The following is a 16,513-nucleotide window of genomic DNA, read 5'->3' as shown; positions in this document are numbered from 1 at the left end:
GATATTCAACCTGTGTTACAATTAATGGAGAAACTTAACTGCTTAATTTTCAGTAGGGCTCACTTAACAAAGGCATAAAAAGACATTACACAGGGGCAGGGTGTAGTGGCTCACGCCTGCAATCCCAGCACTTCGGAGGCCAAAGCAAGTGGATTGCCTAAGATCACAGGTTCAAGACCAGCCTGAGCCAGAGCAAGACATCACCTCTAAAAAATAGCCAGACGTTGTGGCAGGAGCCTATAGTCCCAGCTATGTGGGAGGCTGAAGCAACAGAATCACTTAAGCCAAGGAATTTGAGGTTGATGTGAGCTGTGATGCCACAGCACTCTACGGAGGGCCATAAACTGTCTCAAGCAAGAGAATCACTTAAGCCCAGGAGTTAGAAGTTGCTGTGAGCTGTTATGCTAGGGCACCCTACCCAGGGCAACAGCTTGTGACGAGGGTGGCAGGTTCAAACCCGACCCCAGCCAAACTGCAACAACTGCAACTGGACAGTGTTTTCATGAAGTCTTTTTGGCCCTTCTTGTTATGTTTTTAGAAGGCCCAGAAATCTGTGGTTATTTTTTTGCTTTTCTGCTTCATAAAGTAGTAGTTTATACCTTGCTAGTTGAAGAAGTTGTGTACATTGTTATCTGTTAGAACCTGTTTAATGTCTTTTTTTTTTTTGGAGACAGAGTCTCACTTTGTCACCATGGGTATCCTATTTCTCTATCACCATTATAAAATCCACACACCTCATTTTGATTAGACCAAAGTAGCGTGTAAAGCAGAAAATAGAACATTATTCCTAAAAGAGTGCTAGAGCAATCAGTACCTGTAGCTCAAGCAGCTAAGGTGCCAGCCACATACACCATGGCTGGTGGGTTCGAATCCAGCCTGGGCCTGCCAGACAATGACAACTACAACCAAAAAATAGCCAGGCATTGTGGCGGGCACCTATAGTCCCAGCTACTTGGGAGGCTGAGGCAAGGGAATCACTTAAGCCCAGGAGTTAGAAGTTGCTGTGAGCTGTGATGCCAGGACACCCTACCCAGGGCAACAGCTTGAGGCTCTGTCTAAAAAAAAAAAAAAAGGGTGGTGCCTGTGTAGGGCGCCAACCCCATATACCGAGGGTGGCGGGTTCAAACCCGACCCCAGCCAAACTGCAACAAAAAATAGCCAGGTGTTGTGGCAGGAGGCCATAGCTACTCAGGAGACTGAGGCAAGAGAATCACCTAAGCCCAGGAGTTGGAGGTTGCTGTGAGCTGTGTGACGCCGCGGCACTCTATTGAGGGCAATAAAAAAAACTTCCATCAGGACTCATTCTTTTGCATGTGACATGGGAGGCAATGCATTTCTGAAAGAGGAGAGCACTCTACCATCATGAAAGATGTATTCTAATTCTATTATTTATAAATGGTAAAGATGTCCACAGGAGGAAAAACAAAACAAACACTTCAAGTGACCCAACCTCTTATAACCCAAACCTAGTAAGTTCATCATGCTAAATCTTCAGAGAAACACGTTTTTTAAAGGCTAAGTAAGACTGTGGAAAGAAAAGAAAACTTGAGTATGAAAAGATCAAGAACTGGTGTAAAGCTAAAGCAGACCTGCTTCCTCATCCTCATCCTCCTCTTCCTCATCATCGGAAGTTGATGACAAGGGAGTTGGTGCGGAGCTAGCTTGATTATTAACATATTCACCATACTGCATGCCTGTAAAGTGGAAAGCACAAACACAACAGTCAAACCAACAGGAAAGACGAGAAATAAAACTTTGACATTGCATTAAAAGTGAGAAAGAACTCTGACATTCCAAAGAACATCTCAGCATGCATATTAATAACAGCAAATTTATTACCAAAACTAGAACCGTTAGAAAATCTCTGCAAAGCAGTTTAGTAAAAGCAGCTTTCACATGACCTGGTTTAAATGTGAAAAAACTACCACACGTTATGCTGATATTTAGAAAACCACAACGATATTCTCTGGAAATGTAACTAAGCTCTCTCTATATATATTTACCTTTTTTGAATTTAGGGCCCTTGTGGTATACTTCCTTTGGGACTGTATATTCTTGGTAGGCAGTGATCATTTCTACTAAACTGAACGTGTGCAGCACACAAAATACATACAGAAACTTGGTACCTTCCTTCTGTTAAGCCACCCTGATGGTAACTCAGTACCCATAAAGGAAAAAAAATGACAGTTAAAGAAAAGAATTGTATTCAGGCATAGTTCTCTGGTCATACAAGATACTAAAAAAAGGAAAAAAAAGTTTATTAACTGTATCCCTACAAATGTGTGAAGATTACAGAAAAGTAAATTTCCTGAAACAGCCAGTCTTGTTAGACCATCCTATTGCCTATATGTGAGTCTGAAGTAGGTGAATAAGACTGGTCCTCTGTGTGAGATAAACCAAAAGAAAGCAAATTCTGTGCAAAAGGCACAATAACTAGTACATGTAACTGTACAATCCTTCCCTTAACAAAAGTTGATTGGGTATTTCTATTAATTAATCTACTACAATCAGAACTTAAAACATTAACATTCAGACAATTTTTAAGCACGAGGATAAAAATATCCTTAATTAAAAATGAAAACACTACATAATTATAATTCTTGTGAGGAAATCTTATAGCTCTACTTTGAATGAAAGAAAAAATAATCCAGCAACAGTGGGGTGCTCAAGAACACACGTAGTAACACTGGAGGCACAATAAAGCTCTGCCTCACCAAACCACAAGCTAGTGCTCTCATGTTTTCTTCACTGTCTTTTTCAGATGGCTTTCTGGAGTAGCAGGGATAAGCAACTCATCTCTATAGTATGATAAAAGCTCTTAAAGAGTAAAATTTGAGTTTAGAAGAGAAGCAAAGGTTAAATAGTAGATGAGTGAAGCTTTAATCTTCCAACTACGACTTAGAAAAATCTGCCAATTTTGCTGGAACATCTTAGCAGTTATCACCAATTTACTTGAAAAAGTAAAAATCACTGTAAAATAAGTGAGGCAATACAAAAAACAAATCTGATGTAGTGAGGTAGCTTACATCTGTAATCCTAGCACTTGGGAAGCTGAAGCAGGTGGACTGCTTGGGCTCACAGGTTCAAGACCAGCCTGAGCCAGAGTGAGACATCGTCTCTAAAAATAGCTGGGCGTTGTGGCAGATACCTTAGTCCCTGTTACTTGGAAGCTGAGGCAAGAGAATCGCTTAAGCCCAGGAGTTTGAGGTTGCTGTGAGCTATGAAGCTATGAAGACAAAGTGAGACTTTGTCTCAAAAACAAACAAACGAACAAAAAACACACACAAAAAACCTAATACCTTGAAAAACCAAATTTGGAGGCATGTTCCTCTAACAAAAGCCTAATTAAAATGAAAATTTAACTAATATTAGACCTTGAGTTAACTATACTAAGAAGGGTATGATAAAATGGATTAACAGTTTCATAACAAAGAAATTCATCAATTGAAGAACTTGTTTCAAAATGAAATACTTTCTCAATATATAATTAACATTGCACTTTAAAAAGTACACATAGGATCCCCAACAATAATAAAAAAAAAAAAAAAGTACACATAGGGCGATGCCTGTGGCTCAATGGGTAGAGCGCTGGCCCCATATAATGAGGGTGGTGGGTTCAAACCCAGCCCCGGCCGAAGTACAACAAAAAAATAGCCGGGCATTGTGGTGGGCAACTGTAGTCCCAGCTACTCGGGAGGCTGTGGCAAGAGAATCGCCTAAGCCCAGGAGTTGGAGGTTGCTGTGAGCTGTGACACCATAGTACTCTACTGAGGGCAGTTAAGATGAGACTCTAAAAAAAAAATTCCATTTATTGTGCTCAACTAAATAAGACCAATGAATAGAAGAAAAATCAGAAAAGAATACATTCTTTTTTTTTTTTCTTGAGACAGAGTCTCACTTTGTCGCCCTTGGTAGAGTACCAAAGCATCACAGCTCACAGCAACCTCAAACTCCTCAGCTTAAGTGATATACCTGCCTCAACCTCTGAAGTAGCTGGGACTACAGGTGCCCACCACAACACCTGGCTATTTCTTTTTTATTTTTGAGATAGAGCCTCAAGCTGTCGTCCTGGGTAGAATGCTGTAGCATCACAGCTCACTGCAACACCTGGCTATTTTTTGTTGTAGCCATCACTGTTGTCTGGTGGGCCCAGGCTGGATTTGAACATGTCTGCTCAGTTGTATGAGCCACAGGGGCCAAGCCAAGAATACATTCTTTTCATGACTGAATAAGCAGGTTGTTGGCTCTGACTAATCAAAGGAACCAAAGTACAGAGCATGTTTCTATGTATTATAAAATAAGTATTTTCTTCTCTTTCTCTAGATTTACTGAATAAGAACAAATTTCACTTATTATTAGAAAAACAGCCAATGCTGAATTGGAAGCAAATGATAAAATTTAAAGAACTACTACTGAATGCATGATTAGAGCAAACCTATGAAAGACAGACTAGAGTATTATTATTTATTTTCTGTGGTTGTCAATGAACCATATTAACAGACTGTCACACAATATACCTAAATTTTTCTTTCCTGAGAAAAGATACAATTTGTTTTGAAAAGTGCTGGAGATTCAAGTGTCAAGCTTTAAACCCTATAACTCTTTTTTTTTTTTTTTTTTTTTATTGTTGGGGATTCATTGAGGGTACAATAAGCCAGTTACACTGATTGCAATTGTTAGGTAAAGTCCCTCTTGCAATCATGTCTTGCCCCCATAAAATGTGACACACACTAAGGCCCCACCCTCCTCCCTCCCTCCCTCTTTCTGCTTCCCCCCCCATAACCTTAATTGTCATTAATTGTCCTCATATCAAGATTGAGTACATAGGATTCATGCTTCTCCATTTTTGTGATGCTTTACTAAGAATAATGTCTTCCACTTCCATCCAGGTTAATACGAAGGATGTAAAGTCTCCATTTTTTTTAATGGCTGAATAGTATTCCATGGTATACATATACCACAGCTTGTTAATCCATTCCTGGGTTGGTGGGCATTTAGCCTGTTTCCACATTTTGGCAATGGTAAATTGAGCTGCAATAAACAGTCTAGTACAAGTGTCCTTATGATAAAAGGATTTTTTTCCTTCTGGGTAGATGCCCAGTAATGGGATTGCACACATGAAAAAATGTTCATCATCTCTATATATTAGAGAAATGCAAATCAAAACAACCCTGAGATATCATCTAACCCCAGTGAGAATGGCCCACATCACAAAATCTCAAAACTGCAGATGCTGGCGTGGATGTGGAGAGAAGGGATCACTTTTACACTGCTGGTGGGACTGCAAACTAGTACAACCTTTCTGGAAGGAAGTATGGAGAAACCTCAAAGCACTCAACCTAAACCCTATAACTCTTAATGTAATTCAGAATTCGGCCTACCATTGTTTGTTCAAGTAAACTGTTAAATACTTAGGAATATTAACTGTACAAAAAATACGGTTAATCCACAGAAGAATGGTAAGAGTTCCAGAATAATAATTATAGCATATTTCAGTGCCCTGATCCAGGTTAGGTATAGCACATACTGATTACAACAAATGGGGAGTGACAGCCACAAAGGGGGTGACAGCCAAGTCATCTATTCTAGGACATTTGAATGGTTATGAGCACTTCCCAAAGTGCCTCTGTTCAGACCCTCATTAAAAACCAGAACCTATGTATGAGATACACAGATCATATATATGAAGTGGTAGAATATGACGTCCTCTCCAAGAGTTCACACTAAAACCCACTGTAGAAATGTACACAGAGGACCTAAGTACCTGCCACCACAGCTGCCATCAAATGGAGAGGGATTTTGTTTTTTAAACAGAGTCTCACTATGTCACCCTTGGTAGAGTGCTGGGCGTCACAGCTCACAGCAACCTTAAACTCTTGGGCTTAAGTAATTCTCTTGCCTCAGCCTCCCAAGTAGCTGGGACTACAGGTGCCTGCCACAACGCCCAGCTACTTTTTTGTTGCAGCTGGCATTGTTGTTTGGCAGGCCTGGGACAGGTTCAAACCGGCCACTGAGCAATGGGCATGGAGCCAAGAGAGGGAATGTTATACCCTAATGTATTCTATCTCAACCAGTACTTTCAAGGTATGAATATAATAAACTAAGAGGAAAGAAACACTTTATAGAACATAACATGATGAATAGCTGTTATTTGCAGGGCCCAATATTTTAAAAAGGACATTCAGTTTAAACTGCCTATCATTAAAGCACTTTTGGGCAAAACTTTCCAGGACACCATGTCCTTGAGTTATTTAATAAAAGATATCCTCACAGTTTCCTAGATACAGCTATACTGGGATAAATCAAACTAACCTTAAGAGAACGAATCACTTGTAGAGGTTAGCTTTTATAGACTCAAGAGTTAAGACTTTTGAGCAACTATTACCTTTTCTAAGCTGAAATCTAGGTACATACACTACATGACTTTTCAAGGGTTCCCACAAAAGAACGGTTTTAAGGGAATCAATTTTCAGATATTAATTGGCATAAGTACTCTTTCCTAAAATTTATCTACCTAAAAAAGTGCTTGTTTTAACAATAGCTTTGTCTCATTTTGCAAGGAAAACACACAACTTTAATTCATCCTAAATCTTCCTATGACATATTGCTCTAATGTATACAAATGTCTCAGGCACTATAAAGCAGTGGTTCTCAACTTTCCTAATGCCACAGCCCTTTAATACAGTTCCTAGGGATCGCGACCCACAGGTTGACAACCGCTACACTAAAGGGAAAGTTTCCTCCTTGTTTAAATGATTAATCAAGGTACCCTAAATTTACAGACTTTCTTTTATCTTGACAGACATGTTTTATTTAAAGATAAAATATGCTTCAAAAGGGATTCATTCTCAGTGACATACTCTCAGTTCAGACAAATGAAAAAATAGGGTGATGGGAAAAATGACAAATTTACTTAATTATTTTGCCTTTACGAACACTATTGTCAAAGAACCCACTAATTTTTTCTGTTGTTGTTTCACTTTTTGACCGGTGCTGGGTTTGAGCCCGCCACTTCTGGCATATGGGGCCGGCGCCCTGCTCCTTTGACCCACAGGCGCTGCTCAGAACTCACTACTTTTAAAAGAGTCTTGTAAAAGTCCTTTTAAAAGGGCCTGTGGCTCATACCTATAATCCTAGCATCTGGGAGGCCGAGGCGAGTGGATTGCCTGAGCTTACAGGTTCAAGATCAGTCTGAGCCACAGCGAGACCTTGTCTCTAAAAATAGCCGGGTGTTGTGGCAAGCACCTATAGTCCCAGCTACTCAGGAAGCTGAGGCAAGAGAATCACTTGAGCCCAAAAGTTTGAGGTTGCTGTGAGCTATGATGCTAAGGGTACTCTACCCAGAGTGACAGACTAAGACTGTCTCAAAAAAAAAAAAAAAAAAGAATCCTGTATAAAATGTAGTAAAAATAGGAAACACTTAACAGAGAAGTAACATGACATTGCACATAAAGATAGGGGCTGCAGATTCAATTCCAGGTTCCATCGCTTACTGTTGGTGTGTCGTTGGGCAACTATTTAATCACTGTTCTTTACCTTACATCAACTATAAAACGGGTACTACTTCAAACAGTTGTTGTGAGGATTAAATGAGCTAATATGTTTTATATGCTTAGAATGGTACCTGACATATATTACATGGTAAATAAGTGTTAGCTATTACCACTAAATTATAAAGACATGTTTTTGTGTATATTTAATTTAAAAAACAATTATTTAGCCATTCTTAGTACCTATCCCTAGAGGAAGTCATTGGTCATAAAAAAAAGAACTCTCTACCTCTCTAAACTTCAATTTCCTTATTTATAAAAGGTGAGATATGGTATGATCATTCCACATGATGAACAAGCGAGATAACAAAAATTAAAGGATTTACAAACTGTAAACTGTTACCTGAAAATAATAACAATGTCTCTTTCATCTCAGCTGACATACCACCCAGACTGAGGAAGACCTGAAAGCTTCAGGGCCATGGTCACAGCCCTGTCAGGAAGCCCTGGAACCACTTACTACCAGAAGCTGAGGTAATGCCAGTGGCTCGCATCACCACAGGACCAACTTCAACAAATGTCACCCAGGTTACTTCAGGAAAGTTGGTATGGAGGCATTACCATTTAAAGAGGAACCTGAGCTATTGCCCAACTGTCAACCTTGATAAATTGTGGACACTGGCCAGTGAAGAGACATGGGTAAATGCTGCCCAAAATAGGACTAGGTCTGCTCCCATCACTGGTATAGGACAATTGGGCTGCTACAAAGTTCTGGGAAAGAGAACACTCCCAAAGCAACCAGTTACTGTGAAGGCCAAATTCTTCAGCAGAAGAGCTAGAGAGAAGATAAAGGGTCTTGGAAGGGCTTGTATCCTGGTGGCTTGAAGCTAGATGGATGGAAGTTCATTAAATGCTTTTTCCTTATTAAAAAAAAAAAAGAAAGAAAGAAAAGAAAAGAAAAGAAAGGAATAACAATGTTAGCAACTATCTACAACCTGGAAAAAAAGAATCTAAGAAACCACAATAATTTCTGATATGTAACTCAGGAGTTGAAAAAGATTAAAAAGAAAGCAGGCTGGGCACACATATCTCAGTGGTTAGGGCGCTGGCCACATGCTCCAGGGCTGGTAGATTCAAACCCGGCCCTGACCTACTAAACAAACAAACTACAGGGAGGTGCCTATAGTCCCAGCTACTAGGGAGGCTGAGGCAAGAGAATCGCTTCACCCCAAGACATTGAGAGTGCAATGAGCTATGACGCCATAGCACTTTACTGAGGGTGACAAAGTTAGACTATCCCAATTAAAAAAAAAGCAAAACAGAACAATATTGCTTTAACAGAACTCTTTTCGAAGACCATTCTAATCCACATTATGTGAACAAAGTTTTGTGTCAATCATATGTATGCAAATAGAAAATAGAAATGAAATTGATACAAACCCACATTCTAATAATGAACCATATGCAAAGCTATGGTGAGGAGGAGAAAGAGCCCATTCATTTCAATAAAAGACATATTTCCAATAAAAATATATTTCCCAGGCCAGGCACAGTGGGGCTTACACCTGTAATCCTAGCACACTAGGAGGCCAAGGCAGGTGGACTGCCTAAGCTCACAGGTTCAAGACCAGCCTGAGCCAGAGCAAGATCACATCTCTAAAAATAGGCAGCCATTGTGGCGGGCACTTGTAGTCTCAGCTGCTTGGAAGGCTGAGGCAAGAAAATTGCTTAAGCACAAGAGTTAAGAGGTTGCTGTGAGCTGTGACACCATAGCACTCTACCAAGGGTAACAAAGTGAGACACTGTCTTAAAAAGAAAAAAAAACGTACTTCCAGTACAAATACTCCCAAAATTCACAATGTTTACACTGGATTAATCAACTTTATATTAACAATATAAATTGTAAGGGTAGCTTAGTCCAAAGGAAAAAAATGGCATACATTTATAGACTTATGGTCATAAAAAAGAAAACACATTGGCTTGGCGCTTGTAGCTCAAGGGGCTAAGGCACCAGCCACATACACCAGAGCTGGCAGGTTCAAATCCAGCCCGGGCCTGCCAAACAACAATGACAGCTACAACCAAAAATGGCCGGGTTGTGTGGCAGGCACCTGTAGTCCCAGCTACTTGGTAGGCTGAGGCAAGAGAATCGCTTAAGTCCAGGAGTTTGAGGTTGCTGTGAGCTGTGATGCCACAGCAAATACCAGGTTGATAGCTTGAGGCTCTGTCTCAAAAAAAAAAAAAGAAAAGAAAAGAAAACACATCTTGGCTCGGCATACATAATTCAGTGGTTAGGGTGCCAGCCACACACATCAGGGCTGGTGGGTTCAAACCCGCCCCAGGCCTACTAAACAACAATGACAACTACAACAAAAAAATATTCAGGGCTCAGGGCCAGTAGTCCAGTGGTTACGGCGCTGACCACATGCACTAAAACTGGTGGGTTCAAACACAGCCGGGGCCTGATAAACAACAAGGACAACTACAACAAAAAAATAGCTGAGTGTAGTGGTGGGCGCCTGTAGTCCCAGCTACCTGGGAGGCTAAGGCAAGAGAATCCCTTAAGCCCAAGAGTTTGAGGTTGCTGTGAGCTGCGACACCATGGCACTCTACTGAGGGCGACATAGTAAAACTCCCTCAAAAAATAAGGGAGGGGGGTGGGGCCTTGGTGTGTGTCACACTTTATGGGGGCAAGACATGATTGCAAGAGGGACTTTACCTAACAATTGAATCAGTGTAACCTGGCTTATTGTACCCTCAATGAATCCCCAACAATAAAAAATAAAAATAAAATAAATAAATAAATACAAATAAAAACACATCTTAAGACTTCAATATTCTTGTGTTAGAAAAGCATAGAAGGATGAAAGAGTTTCTAGCTTAAGAATACATTATATAATGTATTTACATTATATAATGTATTTATAATGTATAGAATACATTATAAGAATTCTTATAAGAATACATTATATAATGTATTCTTAAGCTAGAAACTCCTCAGGGGAGGAGTTATGGCTTCAAAAGGAAAAATGAAACAAATACTGGCTCGGCGCCTGTGGCTCAAGTGGCTAAGGCGCCAGCCACATATACCTGAGCTGGCGGGTTCGAATCCAGCCTGGGCTCGCCAAACAACAATGACGGCTGCAACCAAAAAAAAAAAAAAAAATAGCCAGGCGTTGTGGCGGGTGCCTGTAGTCCCAGCTAATTGGGAGGTGAGGCAGGAGAATCACCTGAGCTCAGGAGTTGGAGGTTACTGTGAGCTGTGATGCCATAGCACTCTACCCAGGGTGACAGCTTGAGGCTCTGTCTCAAAAAAAAAAAAGAAACAAACAAATATTAAAGAAGGGCTCATTTGGCATTTGGGTATTTTGTAAAAAGATGATGGTAGATATCATTCTAGGAACTACCCTTAAAAAAATAATGTAACATCTTTGTTTTAAAAGTCATCATATGCGGTGGCGCCTGTGGCTCAAAGGAGTAGGGTGCCGGGCCCAAATACTGGAGGTGGTAGGTTCAAACCCAGCCCCGGCCAAAAAAAAAAAAACTGGAAAAAAAAAAGTCATCATATGTGAGTATATGTTACAAATTACATACTACAACTATTTAAATTTTTGATGAAAAAATTTTAGATGTAATCCGGACGCAGAGTCCCGCACCTGTGATTCTAGCACTCTGGGAGGTAAAGGCAGGTGGAATGCTTGAGCTCAGAAGTTCAAGACCAGCCTGAACAAGAGCAAGATCCCATCTCTACTAAAAATAGAAAAACTAGCCGGACATTACAACTGGCACCTGTAGCCCCCAGCTACTAGAGAGACTCAGGCAGGAGGACTGCTTGAGCCGAAGAGATTGTGAGCCAGGGCACCTACCCAGAGTGACAGAGGGAGATGCTTTCAAAAAAATTACATGTCAATTTAAAAAAGGTTCAGGCTTGGCACCTGTGTCTCAAGCGGCTAAGGCGCCAGCCACACACAACCTGAGCTGGTGGGTTCGAATCCAACCTGGGCCCACCAAACAACAATGATGACTGCAACCAAAAAATAGCTGGGCATTGTGACAGGCACCTGTAATCCCAGCTACTTGGGAGGTGGAGGCAGGAGAATCGCTTGAGCCCAGGAGTTGGAAGTTGCTGTGAGCTGTGATGCCATAGCATCTACCCAGGGTGACAGCTTGAGGCTTTGTCTCAAAAAAAAAAAAAGTTCGTAGATTTTTTTTTTTTTTGAAAGATACTCAAAAAATTTGAAATCTCGCCTCTAAACAAGCAAAAAAAAAAGGTGGGTAGTTAGAAGAGCAACTAAGTAAGGGTGTCTTTGCAACTAGAAAGAAAACAGGCTAATGCCTTTTACATATTAATATTTTAGTAGTCATATTAGGTCCACAGTATACTATGCAGATGGCTCACTGTAGAACTCCAAGAGACTTCAATCATGAACACTGTAATTTGTACAACCATGTGTGGTAGCCCTAACTCATATAAACAATTAGGTTGTGTATCCTAGATCTATGAAAGACAAAGAGGCCACTAAGAGATTAATCTCCTACTTAAGAAAAAGAACAATAAAAAGTACAACTGTCCCCAGTGTTACCTTTTTTGTTACTTAAGCAAGAAGCTTATCTTTGGTAAATCAAGAGTTTGCCAACAATAAACAACAAGGAAAAAAATCAGCCTTATTTTAAGAAAGAACATAAGGCAGAGAGATCCAAGTTATAAATCCTTTGCTCCATTACTTACTATAACTTATAGTCTCAGGTAAGTTATTTAACCCCTAAATCTCAGGGTTAAGGCATAATGTCTATGTCATAGGATTAATACAGAGACTTATAAGATAATAAACATAAAATATCTGATACATTGTGTTAATAAATGGCAGTATCTTCTCTTTCCAAATCTATTTTTGAAAAGAAGAAACACGATCTTTTAGCAGTAAAGTGTTTTATAAAATAATATAGTAAGATGGTATTTAAAGTATGATAGTCAAAACACAGGGCAGTTGTGTTGATCTTGAACCTGTGAGTAGGGCACCAGCCCCATATACCAAGGGTGGTGGGTTCGAACCGGGTCCCAGCCAAATTGCAACAAAAAAATAGTCGGGCATTCTGGCGGGCGCCTGTAGTCCCAGCTACTTGGGAGGCTGAGGCAAGAGAATTGCCTAAGCCCAAGAGTTGGGGGTTGCTTGAGCTGTGACGCCAAGGCACTCTACCGAGGGCGATAAAATAAGAGACTGTCTCTTAAAAAAAACAAAAAAAGAAAAAGAAAATACAATAGGAAGACAAATATCAGCAAGTGTAATGTAAAGGGTCAATAAAAGCAAGATATTTAAGAACTGGGAGACAGCCATAAATATAGAAGACATAAAAAGACGCCATAGCCGGGCACAGTGATTAGAATCCTAGACTAGAATCCTAGACACGCCTAGAATCCTAGGACTTTAGGAAGCAGGGCGGGTGGATTGCCTGAGCTCACGAGTTCCAGACCAGCCTGAGAATCTCTTAAAACCAGGAGTTTGAGGTTGCTGTGAGCTATGATGCCACAGCACTCTACCAAGGACTATAAAGTGAGACTATCTCAAAAAACAAACAAACAAACAAAAAAACCACCATTAATTTAGTTAGAGCTTTGACCTACCTTTAAGTTTTTGCTATTTGTTGTAACCAAAACTTTGTGATGAGCCCTTCATTTTGAAGGCAAATGCTTAATAAGAACTATTCTATTCCCAATATACCAACTGGCTTATTAGAAATCAATGAACACTCTTTGGTGCTACAATCTATACTCCTATAAAACCAAATAAGAAAATCTATATTGCATAATCCAACCAATTGATAAAAAGACCTCTGATGACTACATAAACACTTAACATGTATAAGCACTCAGACCAGCCCAAGAACTTGTGGTGTTTCTTTCCTTTTCTATGTTTGAGAATGTAAGAAAGTAAATTCTTCATACCCCAAATTAGAAACTATCATTACATAGTGTACAGTCTCTAAAATATTATAATGACTGCTATGGAAAGACAAATTATAGGCTCCTAAAAACAGTTCAGTTCTATCTGGTCAAATGAAAAATGCAGTACATATTAAACTAAAACATAAATACTTTGAAATTTTAATCAGACAGAAAGTATGAAAATACCACCAACAGAAAAGACAATGTGGAAAAAGAGTCAAAACAACACAGCCTATCAATTATTTGACACATAGAGAATACTTAACAAAAACATAAATTACAGAGTTTATCCATGATGCAGGAGTATAGGTTACAATTTCATTTTACCCCTTCCATTCCTAAAATTGTGTCAGTAGTAAGTTTCTACTATCAGTAATGACAAGGACAGAAATCATCAAATAAGATGTGGAGAGTCACTAAATAAGAAAATGGTTACTTTATCTTAAAAGAAATTATAGTAACTTTTTTTTTCTGAGACAGAGTCTTACTTTGTCACCCTTGGTAGAGTGCTATGGCATCATAGCTCACAGCAACCTCAAACTCTTGGGCTCAAGTGATTCTCTTGCCTCAGCCTCCCAAGTAGCTGGGACTACAGGTGCCCAACACAACACCTGGTTATTTTGAGAGATGGGGGTCTTGCTCTTGCTCAGGTTGATCTTGAACCCGTGAGCTCAGGCAATCCACCTGCCTTGGCCTCCCAGAATGGTAGGATTACAGGTGTGAGCCACTGTGCCCAAAGAAATTATAGTAACATTTTAAAATTAAGAAATAAATGTCCCATGATAGAGGAATAGGTTAGTAAACAATAATACCTCAACAATGGATTTTTTTTTTTTTTTTTTGAGACAGAGTCTTGCTATGTCACCCTCGGTAGAGTGCCATGGTGTCACAGCTCACAGCAACCTCTAACTCTGGAGCTTTAAGCAATTCTCTTGCCTCAGCCTCCCAAGTAGCTGGGACTACAACCGCCCATAACAATGACCGGCTATTTTTTTTTTTTGGTTGTAGTTGTCATTGTTGTTTGGCAAGCCTGGGCTGGGTTCAAACATGCCAGGTCCGGTGTACGTGGCTGGCACCCTAGCCACTGAGCTATAGGTGCTGAGCCAATACAATGGATTATTAACCATGAAAATAGCTATAAGTACTACAGATGAGGAACTGTGAATAATTTGACAAATGTAAAAGCAAAATACAAAATGATATATAAACTATGATTGTAATATGTAAAGCATATAACAAACACTGGAGGTTAATACAAGGAAAAGAAAATAGTTGTGGACTAGGATTATAAATTACATTTTTCATATTTGCTACAGACTACAATTATACAGTCTGACTTTTAAAAAATCAGCTATCTGAATACATGTGTATGTATGAGTATATTATTGTTGAGTATATGTATGAATATTATATAAATATAATAAATTTAATAAATTTAAAAATAATAAATTTCTCAAATACCTTTCTGTTGTAATTGCTCTGATGGCTGTACAACTGAGGCCACAGGCTCAACTGGGCGATTTGCCATGGGAGGCGTTCTCGCTGATGCTGATGAAGATACTGTGAGGCTGGACTTGGGATTTTGCATAACAGGACAGGGTAAAGAGCCTGCAACTAAACACAAGGAATTATTTCATCCACAGCACCAAACTTGAAATGTGTTAAAACAAACTAAGAAAATAATTTACAGTCCTTACAGAAACTTCAATAGCTTCATGTTTATCTAGTACATCTAGAGAGGAATGTGGGCCAAAGAAATGATTTTCAAAACAATTAAAAAATTACTCATCAAATTCGTTAATAATTTTTTTTTTTTTTGATACAGAGTCTCACTTTGTTTTCACTAGAGTGCTGTGGCATCTAAGTTCACAGCAACCTCAAAACTCTTGGGCTTAAGCAATTATCCTCCCTCGGCCTCCCAAATATCTGGGACTATAGGCGCCCGCCACAACGCCAGGCTATTTTTTAGAGATGGGGTCTCGCTGTAGCTCAGGCTGGTCTGGAACTCGTGAGCTCAAGCAATCCACTCACCTCGGCCTCCCAAGTATTGGAACTATAGGCATGGGCCACTGTGACTGGCCGGCTTTAATAATTTTTATTTTAAAGACAGAGTCTCACTTTATTGCCCTCAGTATAATGCTCTGGTGTCACAGCTCACAGCAACCTCCAACTCCTGGGCTTAGGCCATTCTCTTGCTTCAGCTTCCAGAGTAGCTGGGACTACAGGCACCTGCCACAATGGCCAGCTATTTTTTGTTGCAGTTTGGCTGGGGCGGGTTTGAACCCACCACCCTCAGTATATGGAGCCAGTACCCTACCCACTGAGCCACAGGTGCCGTGGGTGCTTTATTAACTTTTTTTTTTTTGCAGTTTTTTGGCCACGGCTGGGTTTGAACCCACCACCTCTGGCATATGGGGCTGGCGCTCTACTCCTTTGAGCCACAGGCGCCACCCATGCTTTAATAATTTTTAACGGCAATTTTCCTAAAACATTCACAAGCTTCCTTACCTTCTTAAACAAAATGAACTCAAATAGCTTTTCTTTATTAATGCTACCTATTAATATTAATTATTATACTCTGCAATATGTGTCTCAGGTAAGAAGATGAATGGAGGTTATTTGACTCTGCAATAATGTGGTCTCTGAATTCCTTCTAGTAATAGCTCAGATCTCATTTTGCCCTATAATCTGTCACTTCTCATTTGCTCTTTTTAACTACATGCCTTATTTCACATGTAACTAACAAATGGCCTGATCATACTACTAGGTTGGCCATTTGGAACGAAGTACAAGTGGATAACATGATAGTTCAAATTACCAACGTCTCATAGAGGACAGAATTGCCTCTGGTTCAAAAATGCTGACCTTCTGGTTTTCCAACCAAGAGATAAATGAAAAATCTATGGCAAAAATCTAGTGATGTGGGCAGTGCCTGTAGCTCAGTGGGTAGGGCGCCAGCCACATACACCAAGGTAGAGGGTTCGAGCCCAGCCTGGGCCTGCTAAGCAACAATGACAACTGCAATAAAAAAATAGCTGGGCGTTGTGGCAGGCGCCTGTAGTCCCAGCTACTTGGGAGG

At 40.0% G+C, this 16,513-nt stretch overlaps 1 protein-coding gene across 5 annotated transcripts in view; it reads right to left on the bottom strand.

Annotated features, from left to right (window-relative positions):
- The window catches only part of SEC24B (SEC24 homolog B, COPII coat complex component), a 110,601-nt gene that overhangs the window by 57,808 nt on the left and 36,280 nt on the right, over positions 1–16,513 (bottom strand). For 3 of the 5 annotated variants that reach the window (XR_008374903.1, XM_053564641.1, XM_053564700.1), the window contains exons 3-4: positions 14,896–15,048; positions 1,590–1,694 (exon numbers count right to left, since the gene is read on the bottom strand). Coding sequence is in view for 4 of the 5 variants with exons in the window: in XM_053564641.1 (XP_053420616.1) it covers positions 1,590–1,694; positions 14,896–15,048 (258 nt within the window). In the remaining variant the exon portion in view is untranslated. The remainder of the gene's footprint in view (positions 1–1,589; positions 1,695–14,895; positions 15,049–16,513) is intronic. The other 2 variants (XM_053564869.1, XM_053564783.1) reach the window with 1 other exon arrangement.

This window comes from Nycticebus coucang, chromosome 1 (assembly GCF_027406575.1).
Source record: "Nycticebus coucang isolate mNycCou1 chromosome 1, mNycCou1.pri, whole genome shotgun sequence".
In the NCBI taxonomy this organism is placed as follows: Eukaryota; Metazoa; Chordata; class Mammalia; order Primates; family Lorisidae; genus Nycticebus; species Nycticebus coucang.
Note: the sequence above shows the minus strand (reverse complement) of the source record. Positions and strands in the feature narration are given on the sequence as shown.